Source organism: Ischnura elegans, chromosome 1 (genome assembly GCF_921293095.1).
Source record: "Ischnura elegans chromosome 1, ioIscEleg1.1, whole genome shotgun sequence".
In the NCBI taxonomy this organism is placed as follows: Eukaryota; Metazoa; Arthropoda; class Insecta; order Odonata; family Coenagrionidae; genus Ischnura; species Ischnura elegans.
Window position 1 is genome coordinate 136,958,303 of NC_060246.1, and position 27,856 is coordinate 136,986,158.

The 27,856-nt window shown below is 38.2% G+C and overlaps 2 protein-coding genes across 6 annotated transcripts; both read left to right on the top strand.

Moving 5' to 3' along the window:
• Positions 1-3,085: 3,085 nt before the first annotated feature.
• On the top strand, positions 3,086-27,138 carry LOC124170655 (cytokine receptor-like factor 3). Of its 5 annotated transcripts, none has more exons than XM_046549544.1 (11): positions 3,086-3,210; positions 3,388-3,792; positions 3,895-4,254; positions 4,384-5,146; positions 5,252-5,459; positions 5,633-5,925; positions 6,198-6,378; positions 11,596-11,941; positions 16,633-16,763; positions 23,369-23,477; positions 24,436-27,138. In XM_046549544.1, exons 5-11 carry the CDS (start codon positions 5,349-5,351, stop codon positions 24,675-24,677), a joined length of 1,413 nt encoding a protein of 470 aa, XP_046405500.1. In that variant the 5' UTR covers positions 3,086-3,210; positions 3,388-3,792; positions 3,895-4,254; positions 4,384-5,146; positions 5,252-5,348; the 3' UTR covers positions 24,678-27,138. The 5 variants fall into 5 exon arrangements, with proteins under 5 accessions (XP_046405500.1, XP_046405491.1, XP_046405483.1 ...); XM_046549535.1 differs by having other exon boundaries at positions 5,300-5,459; XM_046549527.1 differs by having other exon boundaries at positions 3,087-3,210; positions 5,303-5,459.
• Positions 3,199-4,439, top strand: LOC124165031 (innexin inx2-like). The gene is made up of 4 exons (XM_046542301.1): positions 3,199-3,210; positions 3,613-3,792; positions 3,895-4,108; positions 4,384-4,439. The coding sequence occupies exons 1-4, from the start codon at positions 3,199-3,201 to the stop codon at positions 4,437-4,439; spliced, it is 462 nt and encodes a 153-aa protein (XP_046398257.1).
• Positions 27,139-27,856: the final 718 nt, after the last annotated feature.

Sequence of the window (27,856 nt, forward strand, 5' to 3'; positions counted from 1 at the left end):
CTGATCCTAGTAAGCTTCCTGTTACTGATTCCATCATGATAACAGGGTATTTTAGTGAAACTGTAGACTTCGTCGGCGCGGAAAGTCGATGCCGAGAAATGGAAAGGTAGCTGATATGCATCTGAAATGTTTTATAGTTCATAACAAAGTGAGACTAGCGTATAATATTGGCGAAAGCGTGTACTCATGTGAAATGTGTATTCTTTTGGCAGTCCGGTATAGTCTTATGGTGAACTTATTTCCACCTCGAAGCTGTCGATGATACTTTCAACTTAAAAATATCTTGCCTGGAGGGCGACAGGAAGCTCTGAGGAAGCCAGACTATTAATGTTTCAATTTAGTAGCGATAATATAGACGAACTTCCAACAACTGGGGAAAGAGCAACATAGAACTGCACATTCTTTGGGCAACTTTGGGTTTGACTTTCCCTCAAACACCCCATTTCCCCTGTGGTGCACATCAGTCCTATCTTTATACGATGGCCTGACAACCTTTAAATGGATCCTTGGTTTATCCTGACAACCAACTAAATGGAAATTGCTGATCCACACGTCTTCCTCTATCTCCACAGTTTCCAAATCAAGGGCCGAGGAATATTCCTCTTGTGACTCAACTTTTTCTGAAAAGCAAGCCGGCGTGGAATAAAATCAAAGAATACTGCGATTCATTTTTTGTGACCACCTCTGGATTCCATTCTTTTTCCATCTACAACTTCCTTTATCTTTCGGGGTAAACTATGGGACAAGATACTGTTTAAATATTTTCATTAATTTATAACAAAATATATGTTCTAAAAATACCCAAAAGCCATTTTATTAATCCGCACTGATGAGTGTAAATTAATGTGGAAGATGAATGCTGTAGACGTAGTAGTTTTCCTTAGGTTGAGTTGCAAAGTTCATGAAGTTGACAAAACGGCTAATTTTTTGGTGCGCGGAGTTATTTATTGCACTGGCCGTGTCTACATTTTTCAATTTTTTTTGTAATAAAATAAATAAGAATTTAGGATAAAATTTCCTTTAAAATGACGTATAGTTCATTATTATAGCATGCAGTGATGCCAGGATATAAATTTGCAAAGTACAGCGGCACATCATTTTGACGCCCACAGTAGAAGAAAACGCTGTCTTCTTGGCTGGCACTCGAATGCATGAGGATCAACGTTGCTCTATATTTTCATATTTCCTCCCTTGATTTTAAACATCATGGGATTTTCTATGTCCTTCCGTAACTGAAATTGAACAAGTGCCATAAATAATTTGAGTCCATCGTAACCATCGAGAAACAAGTAACTCGATTTTTCTTGAGATAAGTTGAGTTTTTATTCTACGGCGGCCGAATTATCGAAAAATCTCAGTTTCAAGTTATTCAGTCGATGAAATATGGAAATATTATTTATATTAAAGTTATCTTCGCTCACATAGCACACGGGTTTATCATTCCGTTTATTATACTCTCATTTTTCCGTAACGCTCATCCCGACAGACGGCATGCATCGAGGCTTTTCTTCTAATTTCCTCCGTGGGAATGCAGACGAAAATTTTTTCTGGGGTGTTATTGCACAGAGGAACAATGCACCACTTGTAATTTTTCCTTACTTCACCCATGTTCTCCTTTAAACGCAACGTGGCTCTTCCAAACCAAAACAAAGTTTGGGCTTGGATCTTGGACTCCTACTGAACTATGACGTCACAGCCAAAGAAAGGGGGCGGTATTTTTTAGCCCGCGGAATTCGGGAGACTTTTGGGAGTCATTTTCTAGTGTATAAACTGAATTTTAAGCGGAAAAAAGTATATTGCGGTACTAAGTATTTACTGTAGTATATCAGCATACTGTTTATAAAAAGTATGCAATTTCCCTATTCTTAGCTGCGCCCCTGACTCAGGTGTGTGGCGGTCTTTAGGGCCAAGCTTATAGTCTATTTTCAAAATATTTATTTCCCTGGAGTCGATAGAATAGGAATCAATCATCAATATTTTGAAAGTTTAACAATATTACAACACCCAAAAAATGTACTAAACGAATTCATATTTCATGAAATATGATACAATAGAAGGAATATAATGATTTTATAGGAGTAGCGATAGCTGCAGTGTTATCGATGTTTAATAATTATTTTTTATTTCGCTGTTCTACGTTGATTTCAAGCCACAAAATATCATTTCATTACCTACCATTCCATTTTAAAAGGACCACAGAAAAATAGATGGAAGTGGAAGGGGTAAAATTAAATTAAGCCAAATATCGGTATTATCATGAATTTTTTTTGTAAAGTTGTTCTAAAGGGAGTGAACCTTGAGCCTTATATGGCCTCCCTTAGACATTCCCTAGTCATGCCAATGGCCACTACCCCCAAGAAAACAGTGTTCTCGCCTTTCAAGTTAGCCGTGCGACTGAAGGGCTATCATTAGGTACAGAATAAGGAAATATTGTAACTGCGATTTTTGGTCGCGAATAGATACGATACGAAGTTCAACATTTGATGGAGTGCTATAAATATTAATTTGTGCAATGCATTCAATTGCGAAATGTTTTTTCAGTCATAAACTATAATTTCAAACGTGAACTCGCCAATTATTGTAACTTTTACGGATCACGTATTTGTAACTTTTTCGTCAAACATGTTACATGCAACTTGTTCATGTAAAATTTTACTCAGTGTAATCGCACCTTTACGTGGCTTATGCTTCGATCAATCAAGGGGTTACCAGAGGAATCCATTGTGCTGAATCTTCACCGAACGGTCAACCTGGACTGATGCGGTGATTTGTCGAATGACTGCTTTTAAACAAAAATTTCTATTTTATTTATGCGACTGGTCTGATTCTGTATCTTAAAACGCCTTAAAACCATTTTCGCTATCGAACTTATTCCAAACCATGAAGAAATGAAGTGGGTCACAATAAAAACGCATCCGAAGGTTCAGCTGTGTCCATACTTCCTTCAGCTGTTGTAGGTATATAGCTGATATTGGCAGTTCTATGCGATTAAAAAATTAAGAGAAAAAAATGGACTCATGTCAGAAACCCAACCGCGAACATTGTATAGTTGGCAATTCCAACTTCCTGAGCACTCGCCTCCCTGGGAACCGGGCGCTACATTGTTGACCATGTTGCACGCTGTCGGTGGCCCTGCAGAAGCACGCGTTGCTCCTCAACGAGGCGCATGGAGGTGAATAAATTGTTGTGTTCGTCAACATGGACCCGAAGGTAAGAGCTATTATCATGTCGTGAAATATTTAATAGAAGATATATGTTATTCCTGCCTTGTCAATTGTATGTATAATTTTTAAATGCAATGTGGGGGTCTTAGAATGTCAAGTCAATGCAACATTATATTTTCTTTAACCCTCTTTCTCCATCATCCTCAATTCTACGGGAATTTAGGAGCTGTTTAAAGGGATAACTACCCTTCTCAAAGTGGACGACATATGCATTGATAATGTGGTGTTTCGGCTGCATTACAAGGCCACAGTGATGGTCCTTCTAGCATTCGCTGTGGTGGTGACATCCAAAGAATATATTGGAACCCCAATTAAATGTGATACGCATGGGAAAAAAGTTGAAGTGATTGATGCATACTGTTGGATATTTTCAACGTTCACCGTGAAGGAGAAGGTGTCTGCGGAGGAACTGTCCCGAAGTGGAGTAACTCAAAAAACGCACCCTGGACTTCCACACCACCCTGGGGTGAAGCCGGTGCCTTACAATTCTTCCTCGCCGTTCCAATTCATTGAAAGAGTGGAATATCAGAAATACTATCAATGGGTCGGTTTTGTTCTAATCCTACAGGTAAGTCATCCGCATTGAGTGCAGTTTGAGCTTAACTTGTCCAAATGGTTGCGTTACTGATCGTTTGTGAACGAGTATGGATAGTATTTTTTTATTTTACAGGCAGTTCTCTTCTACGTACCATTTTACTTGTGGAATCTTTGGGAAGGTGGTCGCATTAGGAGCTTGGTGTTGTCAGTGTCGCAACCAGTTGTCGAAATGGGCGAAGGCGATGAAAGCCCTCAGAGGACGGTCGAACCCGTCGTCAAATCCTTGATTATGTATTGGGAACACCATCTTCATTATCATGACAGCTACGCCTTCCGATATGCCCTCTGTGAGCTTCTAAACCTAATTAATGTTGTCGGCCAATTTTATGTTCTTGACACTTTTCTTGGAGGAAAATTCTTGGCTTACGGGACTGCCTTAATGGGAAATGCTGAATATACTGCGTCAGAGATAATGGAGCGTGTGTTTCCAAAGGTAAATAGATAATCACAAGTGATAATTCTTGTACTGAGCGATCATGATGGTGGACTACGATACCCCTTATAACTTGTTATTGTAGTAAAATGCGCCTCATGTCTTGACATGGATTGTTTTCTCTTTCAGTTGGCGAAGTGCACCTACCACAGCTACGGTCCAACTGGGACGATAGTGAACACTGATGCTCTGTGTGTATTAACCCTAAATGTGGTAAATTCCAGAATATTTGTCATTCAATGGTTCTGGTTCATGATTCTATCGTTTCTATCAGGATTTACCCTACTTTATAGATTAGCTTGCTTTTTCAGTCTTCATTTACGTGTTTCTCTGCTGAGGTCTTGCACCCGTTGTCTTAGCAAATGTCGAGTGAAGGGTGTATTACGTGTATTCAACTATGGCGATTGGTTTATTCTATATCAAATGGCCAAAAATATGAATATTTTAATTTTTACTAGACTTTTGTATGATTTGGCCGAAAGATTCGGTAAGCATCAGGTGTGAGAGTTGCCCGTTTATATTTTACTCCTCGTATATGCAGTAGATAAGGACAAGATATAAATCCACATGAGGTTGAAGGAAGCTTCCATTTTTTATTTATATTTAGTCATTATTTTACATAATTTTATTCAATGAGAAGTTATTGTCATTCATTTTATGCAGCGGCGCGCGCCAGTCATACCTGCGTTTACTGCCATCTTTTGTTAGCTGCGAGGAAACGAGAGAAAAGCTGAACTCTGTCAGTATGTGTTTTCTTGCCGCCTATTGTGAACAATGTTTATATTTACAAAAATGCTAATAAAGTTGTTTAAATTGGCAAGTTAGTCTTTGTGAATTCGTAGTGTTAATTGTACCACAGCATTCATCCCGTTCAGCTGAGGATACCTATTGTGTAAGTATGGCGATCCTCGCTCTTGTGATATGTAATTATTGTGGGTGTGTTAAGTTGCTCAAGCTACCCTGTAGTACTTTTTTTGCTTACACTATTTTTTTCAAGGCATAACTAGTAGAGCATGTTACATCATCATATTTGGTTGGTTTTCAGTAGTTTTGTAGCCACTAAATGGTAGATGTTCAATTGATTAAGTGATGTTATGATGGAGAGAGTGAGTAAAACCACAATTGTTGACACAATAAATACAGCCAAAGAATATGCAAAAAAATTAGAAGAACTAGTAAAATCCCTTGATGAAGCTGAACAGCAGGTTTGTTGTCTTTTTTATTTTGGCCTTATCCCATACTTTGTTGAGAATTGAGTCAAGCATCAATCTATTGCTTGTATCTATATCCCTTCTAATGTAGTCCATTACATTTGAATAGCTATGGACGTATCGAGTCCTCAGGCTTAATCCATTGCCCTCGTTCATTCAAACGTAAGGTGGATTGCAGTGCGTCGATGACCCTGGGGCATATAGACGCAGCTTTCGGTGAAATCAAAACAAGACTTGTCGATTCCTTGGAAAGACGGAGGGCTGCATTGAAAGCAGAAGTGATAAGTATCCAGAAAGAAGGATTAGCACCTTTGATAGCCTGTCGTGAAATAGTGTGTCAGAAGCTTGAAGAAACTGAAGAATATATTTTAGAGGGTAAAGCACTTCTTGGGACTGCAGTTGGCGATCTTCCCGTGGTGGATTGTTCTTCCTACTGTGAACAAGCGTCCAATTTGGGAAAGTATGTGAAAAAATTGTAGTCATGTGTGTGTTCTCTATTTTTTTCCTCAAGTCGGCAAAATTAGAGACTCAAGTCAGCATATTATTGTTCATGGTAGTATGTCATACGCACATTTGCCTCTGTTTACATGGAGCTGAAGTTTTATTTTGCGTGTGTAATAAAGTCAGCCTCTTGAGTCACTCATTTAAGCGTTAATGATACTTAGAGATTTTTCATTCCAAGCTAATGTCTCTCATTTCTGATGCTATATAAATTATCATTAATTTATTTAGTTTGCCTGCTGTTCCTAAACTAGAAGAAGTTCCACGAATTTCATTTGATCTGCGAGTTGGAGAAGTATTGCCTGACTTGCTGAAAGTGGTGGTTTCTGCTGGCCGTGTTTCTAGAATGGGACCTGTGCAGCTCACACAGCTAGAAGAAAAGCCAGGAGCTCTTCTAGTTCACTGGGAAGAGGTGAGTTCTTCATTAACTATTTATATTTACCAGCTGACTCGGCAAACTTTGTATTGCCTATTACTTAATCTATGAACAGTTTATCTTGTATGACGTTGGGCACGTTATGGTGGAAGTTCTTAATAATAGTAAGATTACACATTGCAATATTTTCACTCTTGATAATGTTGTTTGTAACGACGAAATAAAACTCAGTGGAAATATTGCAATGTCTAATTTTACTAATATGAACAATTTAGTTACACCATTTATAAATCAAGAGCAGCTGTATTGATTTTAATAATTTTTGACTTAACAATGAATTTTTTAAATCATTAAAACTACAAAAAATAAGTGTTACAATGGCTTGTTAGAAAGATTTTATTTATTTAAATTTATTATTTATTTAGATATTTTATGCGTGGCTTTTTTTCAATTAATTTTCTTATTTTTATGTAATAACTTATGAAATTTTGAACATTGTGGTCTTATAAAGCAGTTAATGAAGTCTAAATTTTATGTGTTTAGTTGTTCGAATATTTGTGTTTTTAACAGCGCAAAAATGTTATTAGGTCCAAGTCGGTTGTGTAAACTTGCCCTGTTCTTGGATCAAGTTTACACAATGGTATACCGATGTTTGAATGATGCTAAAAATAGCATGAGAACAGCCCCTATGGAGCAGCATCAGCATGTAATGGCTTTTGGCGTGCCAGTTATATCTCGGTTTGTAAAAGTGAGTTGAGTTATTATGCCCCAGTCTACCCGACACATTCATGTTTATTCTCTTGAGCCAAGCATCTTCTGATATACAACAGTTTTTGTTTTTTTATCAGGCGCAATAACAAATAAAGCGGATGGTTTACCAACTCGTCAACATACCACTTACAATTGACCACGAGAAAAACATAGGTTTTCAAGATTCAGGCCTCAAACACTCACCTTGTGATTTGTTAATCATCATCACGAATGCAACATGGATTGGAAATTGAATTTGTTTAAACTCAAAGCACATATCGGTTGGGGTCATGGAAATCGTCGGGATGAGAACTCCCACATCTTTGAATTTTCCTTTGAGTATAGTACTGTGAATAACATTAATTATAAGTTTTATTTAATCACCAAAGGCATTCCATTACATACTTTTGGTTGGTTTAGATTTCGAAGTATCATGACCGCTGAGCCAGATTTAGTTGTAAATAGTGCAGTCGTAACCCTGGCACCAAGAGGTTTAAAAATTCAGATGGATAGTTGGTGACTTGGTTGTTGTTTGTAACTCGGTCAATAGATTTGAGCGAATACAGAGCACCGTCGATTTGATTCTGAATTACAAAGTTTAAGTCATCCACATCTTCGTTCTTAGCCACCAAAATTGCTAGCTCACTCAACTGTGTGTGATTTTTGCGGTTACCAATCGTATTCGGGTACACAGCTCATCTTTCAATGAAACTAAATTGCAAAAATTCCAAGAAAATGAAATTAATCTGCTCGATTTGTCATCTGGAATATTGCCATTACCTTTAGTCAACAATTGCTTGGAAAGTTGTTTACACGTGCAGTAGCTAGACGTGTTTGTAGACGACTCAACTCTACCTGGGGTTAGCTTGAATTAAATGGTTTTTCATTTTATTTTAAAATTCAGAGATGTTTTAACTAATAAACTTTTTTTTGTTACGAAGCTCAGTCATTAAATTGGTGAAAACAATATAAATCATCTAGTTTATAGATGCAGATAACTTAAGAAGTCTATTCAATGCAACTTATGGGATGTGGCAGTGAATTAGTAACATGAAAGTTATGAATTCTAATACATTTACATAATTTTTTTTAGTAACCTTTTCTTCTTTACTAACTTTCCTACAGCAGGATAAAAGGGATGCCAGCTGGATGAAAGGGATGTTCTTGTTCACAAATGTAGAGATGCCTCTCTTTTTCTGAATGTAATGTGGAGAGTATTCGAGGAAAATGCGGTTGGATAAGAAAGAAGAAGGAGGTCTAGTGAAAGATCCATTCCATTAATTAGCTTTCAAATTCAACACCTTTTTAATGAGGCATTGCATATTTTTCTGTCTTCCTTATTTCAGGAAATGTGACATCTTATACGAAGATGGTGTCTTTTGAGTTTCAGTTTTGAAGGCATATTGTTATAGGTATTTTGTTAACCCTTCCATATGTCACAAAAAGGCTTCGTTTATGTTTTGGAATCAAATGGAGAGGATTAACCAAATTTCATCATAGTCTTTTACTTCAAGAGTTGATTTTGTCAATTTTCTGGTCTAATTTGGGTGGTGTGACCCAGGTGTGAAGCATTGTTTTTGACAAAAATGGAATATGGTGACCTGTATGAATTAGATTGGAGTGGCCCACTGTAGACTGAGAACTTGTATCCTTAAGTATCCTTGAGTGTTCTAAACTTAATGCTCTCTTGATTAGTACAGTACACTTTCGTTAATACGAACAACGTTACTTTCGTTAATACGAACGACGTTATTACAAAGTTCTCGTTATTAGGAAGCAAATCGTTGGTCCCGGCAAAAGGCCTATCCAAGCTATAGGAAAAGAAACGTTATTGGTAATTTTCGTTTTTACAAAATTACGAACCTCAGTCCCGACCAGGCGGTTACAAAATGAACTTTATTACGAAGTCCCATGCATAAGCAATGGCATTTAGGTGGATATTCACTACATAAAGTTTTAATAATCATGCCACGTTTAAGTTCTCCTCATGTACTGTGACCAAGAGCGTCAATTATGGTTATTTCTTCACCATAAATGCAACGTCATATAATAAGCTTCATTCCTGGGGAATCATGGTGACCAACTCATTACAGCTCGTAAATTTGATGCACAGTTAGTCCTCTTCCTATGCACACTCGATTTACGAACTTTCACAGATACCAGCATGCAAAAATTTCAAATTTTGAATTTGGCACCTTTTGATTTAGCCATTACTACACGGAGCTGCGTAGAGGAACTCACACTCTAGGCATAATCTGAACAAGGTATCATTGAATCTGGTGTGAAGTTAGGAACTGTTCAGTGTTTCGCACGTTCTTCCTTGCTGCGGAGAGCAATTTTTTTCGGCTCCGGCTGCTTTGAACACCCAGCTATATCAATTCATCTCAATCAGAGTTAGAGCACAATTTGTATGCAGTGTTGCATTCTGCAGGATAACCATACTCCTCGATGCCTTGCATACAGTCCGGCCGGCGAGAGTTGCCCGATGGCGGCTTAATAAGAGGAGCGTGTAACCATGTGCCAGTACGGTTTACAGTCGATCGCTGTCTCCCAAACGCACCTCACACCATCGCAAACACCACTCATACAATGTTTTCAAAGCACGGACATAAGCCTGATCCACCAAAACATGCCCTCTCCTCGAATCACCAAAACAAATGATTCTTCCTCTGGGTCCTTCACACTCATCGTCCCTTCCGGCTCCTTCCTTCACGGAGCTCTTTGTAGACGTTTCCCTTTCTTACCTGGCAACGCTGCCCTGATCTAGGCCATTCTGCCTGTCATAGGACAACTCTCGGCGGCCGGACCCTAGGTTTATCAACTTAGGAACAAGGTCTTGGAACGTATCTAGTTCATTTATCTAACTTACTGTATTCGGAAAGATATCAACCCTCGATCACGTCATGCCGCATTCTTCTGTTGAGAAATTGAAACGAATTTTCCTGTTTATATATATATATCCGCGTAATTTAACCGCGTTTATCATATACGGTTTTTTTTTCGACGATTCCTAAAAGAAACGTTCATACGAACTTCGTTATTATGAACCTCCGGCTTTTCGGTCCCTTAAACTTGGTAATAACAAGAGTCTACTGTATAAGTTTCTCATAATTATTCACATTCCCATCAATGGGCAGGTTAGAGTCCCTCCCCTCCTCTACCCCCACTCCCTCCCGTTAGAGCATAAGACGTATATCAATGGCTAAGTTCTAACAACACGCAAAAGTTCTAACAACACAATCTCAAAAATAGCAACTTTTCAGGAAAGCAAAAAAGGCGATTAATTTTTTTTACTTGTACACTGAAATTAAATACCAAAAGTTCATAAAACAGAAAAAAGAAGCATTCATTAGCAAACAAAGAGTTGTTTTTTGCCTGTATTAGTTTTTAAATGTTATTACATTTTGCTTAAGATACCTGTCTCAAACCAGCCGAATTTCAGATACGTGTTGTTAGAACTTAGCCATCGATATACAGTGTCAAAGTAAAGAAATTTTTTCCTTCAAACTCAAGAAAAATAATTCATTAGACATAACGAGTATAAAAATTTTTTTGAAGGAATTATTTGTCACTATTGATAAAGTACTGCTGTAATTGTATTATATTTTTTTATTTTGTATTATTATGCCTTTTCTTTGCTTTAATGTCATAACCACAATGACTATCGTTCTAGTTTTGATCCAGCATAACTTTGTCAGTTATTTTTTCCTAGATCAGATACATGGTTTTCTATTGCATATGCCAGGATTATTAATGTCTCACGTTAGTGATTCAACTTTGTATCATCTACATGATAATTGTGGTTGGAGTCAGTCTTCCTTGATCACAAATGTTTTTAATTCCTTAAAATGCATTTGCTGCAATTCTTCACTTGAAAATTTCTGTAGATATTTGTGTTTCCAAGGCCCTAACATTTTCCAAAATCCCTAGCTTATTCCAATGTGTTGCTGTTAATTTGTGCTGTGCTCAGTTTTTACCACACACAGTTTACATCATAGCTTTTCACGGTATCCTACTGCCTAGTGATTTGGTAGTTTATCACCAATTCTATAGGTCTATAGTTATGTAATCAATTCAGGTTTCTATTTGTTTATTTACTAATTTAATAAGCCCATCAATAATTACAATAGATTTGAATGCATCTTGTGGCAATTACCATATGTCTGAAAATTTTCACTTTTATGTACTCTTTCACTCCAATTATCTGCATTTTGTTCTTCGTGTCTTTTTTTTCCAAAGATATAATTTTCCACATTTTGAGACCACTATTTGATGTACATGTTCATCAGTGTCAGAAGTAAAGCTCTTGGAAAAGTATCAATTTTTTGCTGCAATGCCCATTTTATCATCAGAATTGTGATTGAGTGTTGATAGGTTTGGAAATAACCTAAACATTCAGGCAGGCGTTGCAAAGTTTGCTAGAGGTGATAAGTTTGGTATTCCATATTGTTTTGAAGGTCTCAAGATCCCTGCTGGCAATCAAATACCTTTTGCTTTCTGCAGGTGGACCTTGAGCGCACCGTGGACGTCCTCTCCTTCCGCTTGCAGTGTGCACATGGAGATCTCAGTGAAAGTGGCATCGCCACAGCCGTTGAGGGTGGGGGTGATGTGGAGGAGAGCGAGGGCACGAGCAAAGGGAAGGGAACGCCCACTCGTCTGCCTTCAACCTCGCGTTTCCTGGAGGGGAATTTCCACGACATGTACAGAGGGCCAGAGACGGAGCACTTGGTGAGAGATCTGAAGCCAGGCGAGCAGTACACATTCAGAGTATGCTGTCGTGTGGAAGGTGATACCGAGTGGAGTGCTTGGAGTTTACCTCGGGTTGCTGCCACAAATCAAGACCATTTCTGTGAGTGCATTTTGCTCAATGTTTATTGGTTTGATACATGTTTATGCAGGGTACCCACTCAACCTTGAAAACCTTAAAACCGTGAATAAGCCGTGAATTTCATATACCGTGAAAAAACCTGTAAAAAGCCGTGAATTTCGTCACAAAACCTTAAAAATCTTGATTTTACGATGGTAGAACTACGATTGACCGATTAAAAGAAAAATGGACATTTCGATCATATTTCAAGATCAGTCACGCGCAGACATGGCCACGGATTTATCTGCACGCGTATATTGGAAGCGCAATTATTGGTCCGTGTGCCATGATGGCACATTGCACTTAAGCCTATACCAAAGCCGGAAGACTGGTAACCAAAGTGTTCATTAACACTTGCGAAAATTCAGACACTTCTTAACTTCCCTGCCACCCTGGTCCCTCTCTCTATTTTCCCACTCACAACCATAGCAGGAGCAGAATTTTGCTAACCATATGTGACGTCTGGAGAGGTAGCACTCTGATTGCTGCGTTTGCATTCACGGCATCTGTCGCGTTTGTTAAATTTTTAGTTAACGTGCGGCCGATGATTGTTAAGTGATCAATATTTCTGCCTAAATGGTTTATGTACAAACCGTGAATTCGAAGACATTTAGACCGTGAAAACCTGGAAAAACCGTGAATTTTATAAGTTAGATTGAGTGGAAACCCTGTTATGCCTACAGTAAAACTTTGATTTTACGCAGTTGGAGGGACCAAAATATGGGCACTGCGTAAAATCAAAGTGTGTAAAATCAAGAGTTGGTATTGAGGAGGAGTATAGTTTTCAGGATAGCACTTGCTCATTATTGCTCGGAAAATGAAGCCTAATAATCTTATTTACTCAAAAGCAACACCACAGATGACGTGTTACCTCAAGAGAAACAACGTTGCATTCCTGAACAGTGTTTCCCAAGGTTGAACAAAATGGTTGAAATGCCATTTCTGGCTCTAAGATTACTTCTGTTACCCAGGAGAAATTTCGGAATGGTGATACTAAATGGTCGCAGAGAAGCTAATTTTTGAAAATATTCTCATTCAAAGGAGCTTTCAGGATATCCATTTAACCACCTGCAGACAAAGAAAGATTGGAGATTGAAGAAATGAGATACCTGAGGATTAGTTCAAAGTTTACTGGGACTAGCCGCGGTGATAACTTTTACGGGAGTCACCCTCAACTTTCGCACGATACCTGAGGATAGTCATCCTAATTAACCCCATTAACAGGGAGCAAACTTTTGCTAATACATCACAAAGGCTTTACACCCTGTGGGCCTGGGTTCAAGTCCTGGCAGTAGCAGAGACTTATCAGAGTTGGCCCTATCCCTACTTGAGTCTAATGTGGAGGGCACTTCCAGTGCACCACTCTGTCCATCAGATGGGAAGTTAAGTCCTGGTCCCTTTTGAGCTTATCATTACAACCTGGCCTATGCCAACATAGGGTTCCTATCCCCCCAGCCATTACTTCATGGTGCTAATGATCCCAGTTGTTGGTTGCCTCCAAATAGCATACCATAGATAATACGGAGTACACAGGACCCAGGATATTCGGAAATTCAGATTTTTCCGGTGCTTAGATCACTTTTTTTAAATGAGCTATTTAAATGACCGCATAACTGCCGTCATGCCGCCCGTGATGAATAAAAAATGACTAATAGTCTGAAAAATTTTCCTTCTTTATAATTTATACGCATTAAAAAAGCATTTCCCCAAGAAATTTTAGCATTAGTAGATTGACTCTTCCGGGAATAGCTTCTCTGTCGGCATTCTTCCGCGAATTCAGCGCCGGGACCTTCGACTCACAAGCCGTCTGACTGGTGTGACTCAGCTTCACGTAATATTTTGCTTCCCCATATCTGATAACAACACCGGACACTTTTTGTATTTCGATTTAATGGTACTAAGCCATTCCTGAGTTTAAAGGGACTGCCTTATCACTCTCGTCTTGAATTTGACTTCAATGATTACATGACGATTGACGACGCGAGTTATTCTCCGAGGGCATTAACTCCCGTTCTGTTAAAACGCTTGCCACCTAGCGAAGTTAAGCTAATAGCTATTCAAGTTCCAACCATGTTAATTTAAACCCTCTGACAATGAGATACAAGTTGAGTCGGATCTGATAAGCGCGCAGCGCAAGCAATTTTCCCTCGCCTCCATTTGTCCCGCAGATGTGGGGTTAGCCTGGGAATGAGACAATGCATTCCTCTTTTACCAACGTGTTGAATCACCATCGACTTACGTCCATACTAGAAGTACGACTATCTTTTTTGGATCACCTTGGAAGCCAAAATTGTGGCACGGGAGTATTTTTAACGACTCATTTCGCCGTTATATTTCGCTGGGGCGACGGAAAACATAGCGTTGGCAAAATTCTAGAAAGCCTTGCGTTGGGGATAGATATTCCGTAGCTCATAATTCTGGATATAAACAGCGTCGATCAATAAGTCGAATAATAAACGAAGGGTGATAATGTTAATATCTCCAGCGATCATGTCTTGATCAAAAGTAGTTACGCATACCCGGCGATTGCCGTGTGTTTTAGGTTTCGATATCCTTCTACGGCGAATTTGAACTAAGAACGACATTCGCGTTCGTAATGGAGCGTGAAATATTACTGAGAGGGCTCACGGGGAAGCAATATTTACATTCGCGATGTTTTTAGTTTCACGCTCAACAGCGCGACATCATTTCAACCGTTCCTGTATTCATTTTTGCAACTCATTGAGACGAAATAATAACCTAACTTCATATTGCTCCAGTCGGATTTTCAAAACAAGCCGAAAGACAACTGCGTAAAATCAAGATTAGCGACCTCTTGGGGGCTGGGGTTATGCTGCGCAAAATCGAAAAACTACGTAAAATCAAGAAAAGATGTAAAATCGAAGTTTCACCATTGCAATTCCCTATGCTTTCCGGCTGGACTTGAGTGCCGCTGCGTAAAAACGAGACTTGATGTATAATCGAAGTTTTACTGTATTTCGCTATCCATACATTAATGCATTTGTTAAAAGTAAATCACTGCTGAATACAGGGTGTATGGTGACTGGGAAAACATGGAGAATAAGGAATCATGCATGTATTTTTAGTCCTTGGAATTATGCATGAGTGTTTGCTCCAAACGGGAATTTCAACATACAGCACACTCCCGATTATCGGGGCTAATGGCGGGGATGGATGCACAAATAATCGAAAAACATGGATAACCCAAACTTTCACTTAATGTCTTGTAATGTTTGTAATTCATTTAAAACAAACAATATATTATTATTTATGCAGTTATTCCTCTTATTTTAGAATGCTTCTCGGACTCATTAAGGGCTTTATTCGCCAGTTTGCGATCTTTTTGCGGTGATGAAATGGTTGTACTCATATTTGTAATGCTCCATGTAAGCCTGGTTTCGAAAACCACACATCCGTGGCTGTGTAATCATGGATACAGAAAAGTGGTTCGCACGAATGCTTCAAAACCACTGCTCACGTAGGAAACTACACTATCGGGCACCACACCACGTAGTCACCTCTCGCACAAGTTGCCCAGGTGGCAACTGCCATGGGACGTGTATCCGTGATCACGAAGCGTGGTGGTGCACTGCGAGGCTTGGAAAACAGGAACACGGTGCTCCCGTGAATGCAGTTAGTGCACGATCGCTTCTGTTTTGCGAAGGGAAGTCTAACGGAAATAATAAAACCCTGTGTATCCCAACATTAATGCCGTAATTCCGGCGATTTTGCGTTTGCGTCCATTTTATTTTTTTATAAAGATCATGGAAAAAATTGAGCAAAAGTGAAAATCATGCACGGATAATCTGCAACACGGATGTACCGCAGCCGGATAATCTAAAGTCTGTTGTATTTTATTTTGAATTCAATTCACATAAAATTTTGCCTATTTTTTATCCTAAAATGTGTTGGTCGTAATTTTAAGTGCAGTAGCTTAGTAGAATTTTTATAGCTGCATCAAAACGCAATATTGTTTTAAAGTACTGAAGAAGTTTTGGATGTTTTAAAATCCTTATTTATCACAGTGATCACATGAGATTAACCTGGAATTTTGTAAAATTTCCCTGGAAAACCTAGAATTATGAATGAATTTTTGTGCTTTGTTTGGCTGGATACCCCGTAAATATCCAATCTTCTCACCTGATCAGGTACCAAACACTCGCATGCACGTACCACTGCAGTCAGTATCTGAGTTTAGAATGCAGTTTTAAAAGCCTTAGCAATTAAAAAGTTAACTTTCAAACATAGGCATGGTTTAGAATGAAGGGTTATCAACTCAAAATGGAAATAAAACACGTAGGCATTTCAACAGTTCCATCGTATCTTTTAGTGTTGTTGCTAATTTTTGGTAAAATTACATTCAATCATTGAGACTTCATGCTCATGTCCCACCCCCAAATTCTTGGAATGTGTGTTTTCCTGCTGGTACAAATTATTCTCTAGAAAAATTGGTAATATGTTACTTTATTCACTCATGATTATATTACGCCTGGTGCTATCATTAATGTTGAGTGTATGAACTTAATGTACTTCATTAATGCACATTAATTACAATAACCTAAGCAAGTTAACAGTTGATATGTTGATGAAGCCAGGTAAATGTTTGAGAGTGCATTTGCAGTGGTATTTTCAATGCCTTTAACTTTTTAACCTAACCTTCTTTTCATTTACAGGCTGGGAAGACAAAAACCCTAATTATTTGGTGACCAATGAAAATAAAATAGCCACGAAAATCACATCGGATCCATCGATTCTCTTCTCTAGATCAGCGCAGTTTGGTTCTGGCCATTCAATTGAGTTCACGGTATGGAATGCACTTGTTATTTATTTAGGAATAACTGATCGTTATGCATGTTTTTACATTTTATTGGTCCTTACCCCTTCTCTGCCAATTATTGGCTATGTCTTGTAAGGTTTTTCATCTTCAAATGAATGAATAGCAGCTATTTCCAAAATTAGTTTTCCTGAGTAAAAGAGTTTTCTATGGCTGTAAAGCAGTGGTTCCCAACCTTTTCTTATTTGAAGCAGCCCTGGAAAGCCTTTCAAAAGTTCCCGGCACCCTTATAAGGAAATAGATATTTAAAATCCCCGTAGCTTTTTTATTATTATTTATTTATTTGTTTCATTTCGAGAGTTTGCATGCAACAACACCTTATACCTAGTCCTAGATGATATGAGAATACTGTTTACACTGATTCTGCCTTAATAAAAAAAATAGTATTACGATACAAATATGTAATTGTGACAAGTTTTTCTGTAGTTGCACAATGTATTCAAGTAGTTACAGTGTTACACTATGATACAAGACAGACACACAAATAGACCACAGTGCACCATGCATGTATACTCAGTGTGAAACTTGTGATTGATGCTTGGAACACAAACTCTTGATATCAGGTCTTATTGTTGACAATGCCACCTGCATATCGTCCTCCAGTGAAAGAAGCCTATTTCTTTGTTTCGATTTTATTGTAGCCATGGCAGAAAATGCCTGCTCGCACAGATACGATGTGGAGAAGGGCAAAAGTAGAGAAATAGCTTTCTGACCCAAATTAGGGTATTCCCCCAATGTTGCATGCCAAAAAGCTGCCAGTGTCACGTCACTCTTCTCAAATTTGACTTTCAGTGTTGAATCAGCAGACATATCAAGAAATTCGTCACATTCTATTGCCGTGAAGTCCAGCTCTTCAGCCATGTCAGCCAGTTCGAAGGGTGATACAATCCATTCTAGTTTTTCTGTAGACAGCGATGGAAAATACTTATCAACTGCTTCTCTCAGCTGTTCCAAGTGATTAAGAATCAGATTTTTTACAGTTCCAAAGCCGTTATATCCTGCTTGTTGAAGAGAAGGGAAGATTGACACATCGTCTCTCTGAACAGCCGACTTCTATGATTTTAGCTTTCTCTGGAAACCTTTCATCTTGTTAACTGATGTTACAATTCCCTCAAGTCTTCCTTGCATTGAGAGATTTAGTTCATTCAGCTTCATGAAAATGTCTGCCTAATATGACAGCTTCAAACACCAAGCATGATTTTCAAGCAGCTTTATGAATATATCATGTCTCTCCTCTCGGAAAAACTCTTTTAATTCTTCTTTGAGTTCAAGAACGCGGTTCAGTACACGACCTCTTGATAACCACCTTATGTCAGTATGCAAAATCAGTGAAATATGATTCGCACCCATTTCTTGGCACATCTTTTGAAAAACTCTATTTTGCAGTGGCCTGGATTTGATTAAATTAACCATCTTGACAGCCTGGTTTAAAACCTCAATTAACTCTTCTCCACACGTCTTGGCTACTAAAGCCTCTCTGTGTAGGAAGCAGTGAGTTGTAGTTATAGATGGATTTTCTTTCAATGCCCTGGTGATGAAGCCTTTGTACTTCCATATCATCGACGGTGCACCATCAGTACATATGCCACAACAGTAATTCCATGAAAGACCATGTTCAGTGAGGTACGAATTTACAGATGCAAAGATATCCTCTCCAGTAGTTGTAGTCTGTAACTCTTTGCAAAACATAAACTGTTCCACAATATCCTTGTCAATGAATTTGCAAAACCCAAGCAGTTGGCATTTTCCAGCTATGTCAGTACTCTCATCTACCTGCAATGCGAATTTTCTTTTCGATTTTATCTGCTTCACAACTTCTTCATTAATATCTGTTGACATTTCAGATATCCTACGGCTGATTGTGTTGTTGGAAAGAGGTACTTTCGAAATCTGTTCCTGAGCTTCTTTGCCAAGTATTGTTTCTACAATTATGTTGCATGCAGGGCCAATGATTTCTTCACCAGTTGTATGAGGCTTCATTTTCTTTGCTATCAGCTCTGCTACTCTGAAGGAAGCTTCAAGAGCAGTGTCAGCTACTGTTACCTTCTTGACCATTTTAGTAGCCGCCTTACTTTTCCCTTCTAACATACGAGAAAAATATGCCATGTCCTTCTGTGACACAAAAGGGTGTTTGCTATTGAGGTGCCGCTTGAGCTTACTTGGTACCATGGCCTCATTGCTGAGTGTAGCTCCACAAACTAAACACACAGGATGCGGATTATCTTCATCATTGTTTGAAGTAAAACCATATGCTAAATAGGCATCAATATATGTCCTTTTATTCGAGAGAGATGCGTGTTTCCCCTTTTCGCAATTTGATTCAGATGGAGCAGGAACACCTTCAGTGTTTGACTTCGAAGCAGTACCAATACTGGAAGCCACCATTTGGTCTGGAGATTCATCCGCCTGTACTTTTCGCTTCCTCACTACGAACTTATCCATCCTTCTTTTGCGACGCTGTCAGATAAGATATATTCTGAAAAAAAGGAAAAAATCACAGAGGCTTAAATTAGTTTCTCATAGTTAAGTAGAGAGTGACAAACACAGTTTTAGCGTATCACAAGAATTGCACTTGATCACAAATTTACGTGCACTCGTGCACGTGCTGCTTAATACAATACCTTCTGCCTCCTTTGATTCACCAATCAGTACTGAGGCATGCTGGCGAGTGGCGACTGGCGACTCGCTGTGCGCCCTGTCCTGTACGTGTGTTATATGCGTCAATCCACAACCCTCACTGAGGAACGGGTGGGGTGGAGAAGGACTCTCCGCTATCTCGGTAGTCCCCTCCCTCCCTCCCCCTGCCCGCCAAGAGAGAATGACGTTAGTGCAATTTTTTCCCCGAAATTTTGGCGGCACCCTCAAAAGATCTCACGGCACCCCTTAGTGCCACGGCACACCGGTTGGGAACCACTGCTGTAAAGGGTAAGGAACATGACTGCTATGAAATCAATAAGCCTAAGTACCGTATAAGCGCGTGTAAGAGGCGCACCTTTTTTCCCAGAAATTGCAGCCGTAAATGAGGGTGCGCCTCTTACACAAATTTCTTATCTTCCCCCCCCTCCCCTTCACCAGTCGAAAGTCAAAGGGGAACTGAGTGGCCTTGGTTTCCAGTGTGAGTCAGTCATCTGAAACCCTAGGTCAAAAACAAGCGGCAGGCAGGGGAGTTTCTCCCTTAGTGACGTATTTTTAAAATGCTCCTGTTTGCTTTTCTTGTAAGCATCGCGCCGTCACGTCGGTACCCCAGAGGTGAGCATGGAAGATCTCGCAGGGTTTTTCGCTCCAGAGGGCGCGCTAAATTTACTGCCACGAAAGGGCTTCCCACGGCATTTATACTGCATATAGTAATCACTTTTCAAACATAGAGAAATGCGTAGTTTTGAAGGACATACCTGGTTAATAGCCAATATCTGTCTTGCCAAGTAATTTCCATTACGCTGAGGACCTGATTTTCCAAAAATCATCTTCAGACGCTAATATGAGGATTATGGCAACTGAAAATTATATTGGCATCAAAACCTGCGCTTTAAAAAATTTGAACGAGTGTGTTCATTGTTGGACTAAATTGTGGATGGAAGAAATCAGAAATACTTACAAGTGAAGAGCGCGGAAGGAGAGGTCGAGGGGAAGGAGCGCGATCCCTCCGTCTTCGAAGCAAGCAACGAAATACGAAGGGGAAGGAGCGCGCTCCCTCCCCTCCGTATTTCAAGCTACGAGGCTATGAGTGAAGCAGCACGGGAAGAACACGTCCAATCTTGCATGTGACGTCGTTGCCTTCAAAGCGAAGGGGCGAAGGCGCAGCAATGTGATATACGCAGTTTGCGTTGCCTAAAGTTTCCAGTCCGTCTCGTCTTGTTTGAATGTGCTTATGCTACGCTTGTTTCTTCCAAAATTGTCCTGTTTGGACTATTTTGAATATCAGTAGCCTTGTTGTAACTATAAATCTTTGTGTCAAACAATTAGAGCTTAAAAAACTTAAATTCTGTCAGATATGCGTCGCGTTAGATCTCTTTCTTTTTTTGAACCTCGTGCGTGTCTTACAATATTGAAAGCTATCGAGATATCTTCGGGCTCAGTAGATGACTCACCCAGCATTTGGCCTCCATAAACTGAGAGATCGATCAGGTCAGTTGGTGAGACGGGGTAGGGATGAAACACGTTTCCATTGTTCCCCTGTAACTTGATGTTTTCCTATTTTCCTGTGGGGTCTCGGAAAGGAAAAAAATGGCAGAGGCATTGGCTGATGGAGGTTTGAATGTGGCTTCATTAAATCTACGAGGTGGTTATTATCCTACGGCGCTGAGATTGCCCCGATTGTTGTCCAAGCTCTTGGGAAGGTTCATGCTATGAGACTGTCACGTATTGCCTTAAAATTTTCCACGGCTGCAATTCTATTGCAATACTCCTGCGAGGGCATTTAAACAAAATTTTTCTTGAATAGTACAAGCATCGTAGAGCAACAGCGTATGCGAAGACAGGATCGGAACTCTTTCTACTCCCTCTTATGCCGCTATTACCGCCGCAGTTATCAAAATTTCCTTTTTCAATTAATATTGAAAAAGGAAAATTCAATAACTGTCGAACTTCCAGGCGTACTGGAATTTCGACAGTTATCGAATATACGTCTGCAACACCACGCAATAGTATTAAAAAAATGCCGCAAAATTTTTTTCTTCATAGCTTCTATGTTCAAAATAGGGATGCGCCTCTTACACACGCTTATACGGTATGCTGCTACCCTTAGGGGTCGAGCTAAGCCCATTTCTCTACTACTGGGATTGACTCTCTGATTGGATTCAAGCATAACTTAGTGGAACTGCTATCTTATGCCAAATAAATGCACATTTTTTCCATAAAATGCAATTTAAAATACCAACCAGAGTTTCACACATTCTATTGGCATTTTCAAGGTTCAAACAACAAGTAAAATGTAGTGGGAAAGAGAGGACGCTGGGGAATAGGAGGTTAAGGTTGTCAGGGAATGGTGATTAGAGAAACCGTATTGACTATTTAGGTGACTAATGAACTAAAAGCCATTCATTTATATTTCATATTATTTGGACAATTAAATGATTATTCTTTCAATATTCCACACTTCTTAGTTACAATACCACCTACTCATGCTACATGCTACACATCAAAGGACGGCGTATACAATTTCGTTTGTTTGGATATGCAGAAGAAACCCTGGTAAGGTCAAGGAAAAGTGTGGAGGGGTAGTGAGGTGGTTTAACTATATATGAATGGTTTTTTGTGATGAATATGGAAGTGTGTCAATTACTTCAATTTGAATAACATGGCCATTAAAAGAGATGGGTGGAAGTAGAGGAGATTGGTATGAAAGAATGTTTTTTATGAAAGGTGTCAAGTTGTCAGAGTTAAGGCCTGATGATTATTATATGAGAGGATATATCACAAAACTAAAAGATTTAAAATACTGTGTATGTCTGAATATAGTCCCCCCCCTTTTTTTTTTCAAAAAATGCCTGTAAAGCGGGGGACTGTATTCAAATACATTTTTTTTAACTTTTCCCGAAACTGAAGCCTCAAAATTATGGGGGGGACTATATTCGGAGAAATACGGTAATAATTTCCTTTTTTCTTGTGAGAGGGCAAGGTTCTCTGGTCCCAGTGTGCTCGAATTATTGAGGTATGTTGTTGTGCACCCACACCTCAATTATCAATTTTATGATTGGTACTGTTCTGTCTAATATTATGAGGCCTTGTTCCAGTTCAACACTCAATTTTTATTATTGCTTTTAAAAATCTGCAATGCACGGCAATCCCTGCACCCCATGCAGCCTTTGCCCAAGTAAGAAATGTATTTTGGTATAATTTTATTTTTTCTGCTCATAAACTGCGACGTAGTTACTTTTGACGTGGTTATTATCCTACGATGCTGAGATTCCCCCGCTTATTGTTCAACCTCTTGGGAAGGGTCACACTATGTGCCAGTTGTATTTTGGCTTTTCTATTTTCCACAGCTGAAATTCTGCTATGCAACATCTGCGAGAGCTTACAAACAAAACTGTTCATGAGTTGGACAAGAATTGCATGCGACGGCGCATTCGAAGAGAGGATTGGAACTCTTTCCACCCTTATGTCCCACGTTGTATTCATTGAAGCTATTATTTAAAATTTCAGATCCAGGTCCGATGTCTTCCGAGACTTTGGATCTGATGTATCCGATGAAGGGCAATATCTGCTGATATTTTGATCCGAGGTATCCGATCCGACCATCCCTAGTGAAAACATTTTGTGAACAAATCAGGGAAATCATGTATTCCTTTAAGCAAGATATTCATGTATCAATTGATCTGTTTTCATCATTAAAGAAGTTGACTTATACTATTTGGTCTCTCACCCAGCTGAAAACCTATGAGTATCTCATCCTACCTCTACATATCAGGAAAAGTGTACCAAAATACGTTTTTTTTAAAAGGTCTCACATTTCCTTGTGCATTAAGATTAAACAAGTTATTTGATTTCAATTTTGCATTTTCTTTGTTAATATTAATACGTACCTGTTATTAATTATTATATTGAAGAATCTTATCATAAGAATTTACTTTCAGATATTAGAAGCTGGAGTGGGGTGTAGTGATGAGGGCTTAGGACTTGTGAATACTAGATTTGATGGAGATAGTCTTCTTCAAGTTGGAGCTCTATTCTTGAACACACTTGGTAAATATATATCATTTTTGGTCATAGTTTATAAGTTTTTGGTGAATTATTTTTTAGTTTAGCTTGTTGGTAAAAATTAGAAAAAAGTCTTACCTGGAATTTAACTAATTACACTGAGCTTATTTTTTTTAGGAAAAATAGATGAAAATATCATGTATACAAATGTATTTTTATTTTTGGTCTTGGTAATATACAGTTTAACTATAAAATTTGTAATATGTATGCAAAATTATTCTTTGGCCTACAATACAGTAAAATCTACCCTTCTGAAAAACACTTTTTTAACTGCACAAAAATTCTTTTTTAAATTTACATGGCACTCTACAATGCCATTGTTAAACTTTTTGCTGCATACTCAGTCACTCACTCCCATAGCCATTTATACTCTTAAGTGGTATTTAGCCTCGCCAACTGTTTGCCTCTAACTCCTGACTTCTGCATTCGCCTCGCTGACTCCCATTTTCCCCATATCAATCTGCACCTCATCCTTCCATCTTTTTCTCGGTCTTCCTGGAGGTTGCCTTCCATCAGGGTTTTCTGCTCAGACTTGTTCTACTTGGGCCTCTTGCTCTCTTCGTATTATGTGCCCTGCCCATCGCAATATGTGGCTCTTAGCTTCAGCTAATACATCTGGCGAGTCAAAAAGGTCCCTGATTTCCCTGTTGTGTTTTCCTCTCCAGTTCTCCCTTGGTCCAAAAACTTTCCTGAACACTTTATTTTCAAAGACAATTCATTTATTTTCCGTTCTTTTGTCAATGACTCCTGATTCAATTCATTTACTCTTTCAAAATTGTGATCCTCAATTGTAATTTTTCTGGAGTTATCAGGGTTTTTATGGAACGGCATAAATTTGGTTTTATCATAATTGTGCAACGTATCATTTGTAATTTCAACCAATTTTGGGTATGTAGTTCGTGAGTAATTTTTTTAACATCGCCTTTCTTTTGTCTTAATGTAGGTTGTGTTTTTGTGGATGGTGCAGAGAAAACTACAAGACTTCCACCATTAGTCAAAGGCTCTAAAGTGGCCTTCTCCTGTGAGCGCATACGAGAAGATCGTATTAGGGTTAATATTGACAGCAATAACAAGACAGTGACTTACGATTGGAGGGTGGAAGGTGCCAGCTGTGAAAGTGAACACTTTCGCCTCTTCTTTGCCCTTTGTTTTGGTGAAACTGGATGGAAAGTGCTTGTAGAGTAACTGTTAACTTTTCTCACCAAATCTTTTACTTCAGGTTTCTATGATTAATAAATACATAGTTGATGTTGAATCTTGCCATGCCAGAGTGGAGCATTTATCAAAATATTCCTCAGTGAATATTATTTAACACCAAAGCAGAGGTATTTTAGTTAATGTAATTAATCGCATGAAATGGTCTATGTTATTGTGCCAAATAGTCAGCCATTTAAAATATAATTGTTATCAATTATGCAATATTTTCTTATAATCATTGAAAAATGATTTTTGTAAGTACTGATAATGGTTTTTGCCATAATGGCCCACTTTAAGATATGCTCATCTGTGCAACCATTTTTGAAGTTTATTATCAGAGTGCAAAGGTGTGTGTGAGATGGTGAATTGAAATTGCTTGCATAATACTCCATAATGCTCATAGTGCTTGATCTGTGTTTAAATACTCTGTTCAACTTTTAATATGTTGCTAGATTTTATATTTCAATTAATATTAATATTTTTTAAGACAATTGTAGCATTTTTTCCTGAATTGGTTTTACCCTTCTCATTATTTTACTGTTTGACAAGAATTACATGCCCTTGTAGAGGACTAAAATATGCAGCAGAATTGTTATTTCCAGAAGGCCTTGTGAAAATGAACTTTATCTCAGTATGTTTATGTATTTACTGGGTGATCTTAAAATGTTGGAAAATTGAATCATTAGCTATGTGATGTAGCTCTCATTGTGTTTGGATGTGCTAATAATATGGTGTGGAAATCAAACTCTCGAAAGGTCAGCGTTATTCACGGTGTCAATCTTAGAGGAAGTGAGATATTTCAAGCAACTTATGGAAGTGTTCTTTAAAGCTTCCAATGGAGGTCGCTTTGATATTTGCTTTTATTACCAAATGTACATTTTAAATGCTTAGGCAATATTTTTTTTGTTTTATGCACATTTAAGATGAGCATGCCATATTATTTTGTGTGAAAGCAACGGTGGATTTTATTGAAATATCTGAAAATCATATTTTGTGACCAATGCATACATGAAACCTATCATAAAGGTTATAGAAATCTTATACATTTTATATTTTGCTTTTATTTATTGAATTATTCAGTATGTTCTTAAAATGAGCAGAGGCCTAATTAATCAAATTGTTGTCTGAATTTACAAATACTACGTGTATTATATGTTTTTTGATTCCCAATTATTGGAATTCTCAGGTGATATCTAATAGATATGTTTTTGGAAATTGAAATGAGAAAAATGGTGGGCTGTTTAGTGTTGATTTTAATTTTGGTGATTAAACAGAAATCAAGTGAGTGATGAAATGAGGCTTAGAGCCATCATTTTTAGGTCTTGAAAGGTATACATTTATGACGACTCTCTTCCACCTACTCTGAATATTATAATGTTATTGAGGATTAAAGATTTATGCTCAAGATAATAGTAAAAGTTTGAAGGGAGAGTGAAGACTCAATTTCTGGCTATTAAGTGAGCTTGTAGAATATGTTATATTTATTTGGTAAATGGCCTTTGTGTAATCAGTTATCCAAATTTTTCAAAGCAATATGTATCAGTGTTAGGAACTTCCAACGAGTTCAAACTTTGCTTATTTGTTATTGTCTCCTCCTAGACTAACATTCCTTGGGTAAACATTTGGTTACGCATTCATTCGTTCCTTTTTGTCTACATTTATAATTTAGGGAATTAAAAAAAAAAGAAGGGAAGATTTTTGGATTTGGAATAAAGTCAACGCATGGCCACCAAATGTGAAAAAAATGGAGATGTTATACTTCAGGAACATTTTTGGTGATGAAGTCAAAATATTCCACTCATTCAGTGATTTAAGTTCCTAACTCAAAATGATATGTATTTTTAATGTATTTTGACTTTCTCCAAGAGCCTTTTCTTCCATAATACCTTTTAAACAGCCTATTATGATTCTCATTTCATGGCTATTGCTTAAAAATTAAGGAAAATTTATTTTGTTGGATTAAGTGCTGTCGATATTCATTAGTTTCCAGTGTACTTGACTTAGGAAAGTGAGTGTGTGAGTTCCATATCATGACCTTACATTTAATTGGTCACAATTATCACTGCCAATACTCTCAGAATTGCTCTCTCATAGCATCATGATGTGAGCTATTGCTCTCATTCATTCAGTAATTATCAGCTAATTGTAAGCTTGGGAATAACTCATTTCCATGTCATTTACTATTGAGGCTGAATGCTGCCAATTTTAATATTTTGTATACACTTTGAAGTTTAACTTAAATGTGTTCAGGTTCATCTCAGTCTGAAGCTGAAACTACCATAAAAAAAAACTGTGGTACTGTGTGAGTTGAATTTGCTGTAATGTTAATATCTTAACATGTAAGAACTAACCATTTAAATGATGGAAGAAGCAACAGTGTGCTCAAGTTTTACTGTGCTTTTGTTGCATTAGAATATTTTAAAGGAATTAAAAATTCCTCTTTAAATTACATACTGCATTTCTATGTGTCTAATAAGATTTAGATACCTGTAAGCAGGGCAAAAATGATGTCTACCTTAAAATCATGTCATAGTATGATGTTATTGCAAAATTTTTTTGAAGGATTTCATTTAATATTTCTGGATCTGTTCCTTACAGTATCATGTAGTGCAGTGGCGTAACTATGGGGGGGGGGGGTGAAGGGGATAGATCCCCCCCAATGCCTCAGAGAAATAAAAAAATATTTTAAACTATTGTCTAGTTTTGACATATAATTACTGCACTTACTCAAAGTGAAATTTTAAGTGCCAAAATGATGTAAAAATTATTTCCAGGAATGTGATTTTTCAAAAATTTTCCCAGACCACCTGTTGCTCAGAGGGGGGGCTCACCCCCAGACCCTCCCAAAGCATATTCCTAGTTACGCCACTGATGTAATGGAATGTTTCCAGTGAAGTGAAATGGCTAAAAATGGGGAAATGGCTAGCTTTTAGAGGGTCTACTTTGTGGATATAATCGGTGGGTAGCTTTTTTTTTTGATGCTCCATATCTCCAGCATTGACCTTTGACTGCGATGTTAACTTAATATTGCTCACAGTTCTGCAGTCTCTATAATTAGTTGTGGCACAAAGGTCTGCCTTTTTTCTTAGGTCATCTAGCAAATCCCATTTGTGCCTTATCAGTTATGTATATCTTTGTCTATCACCTGGAAAGTATGCGACAAAACA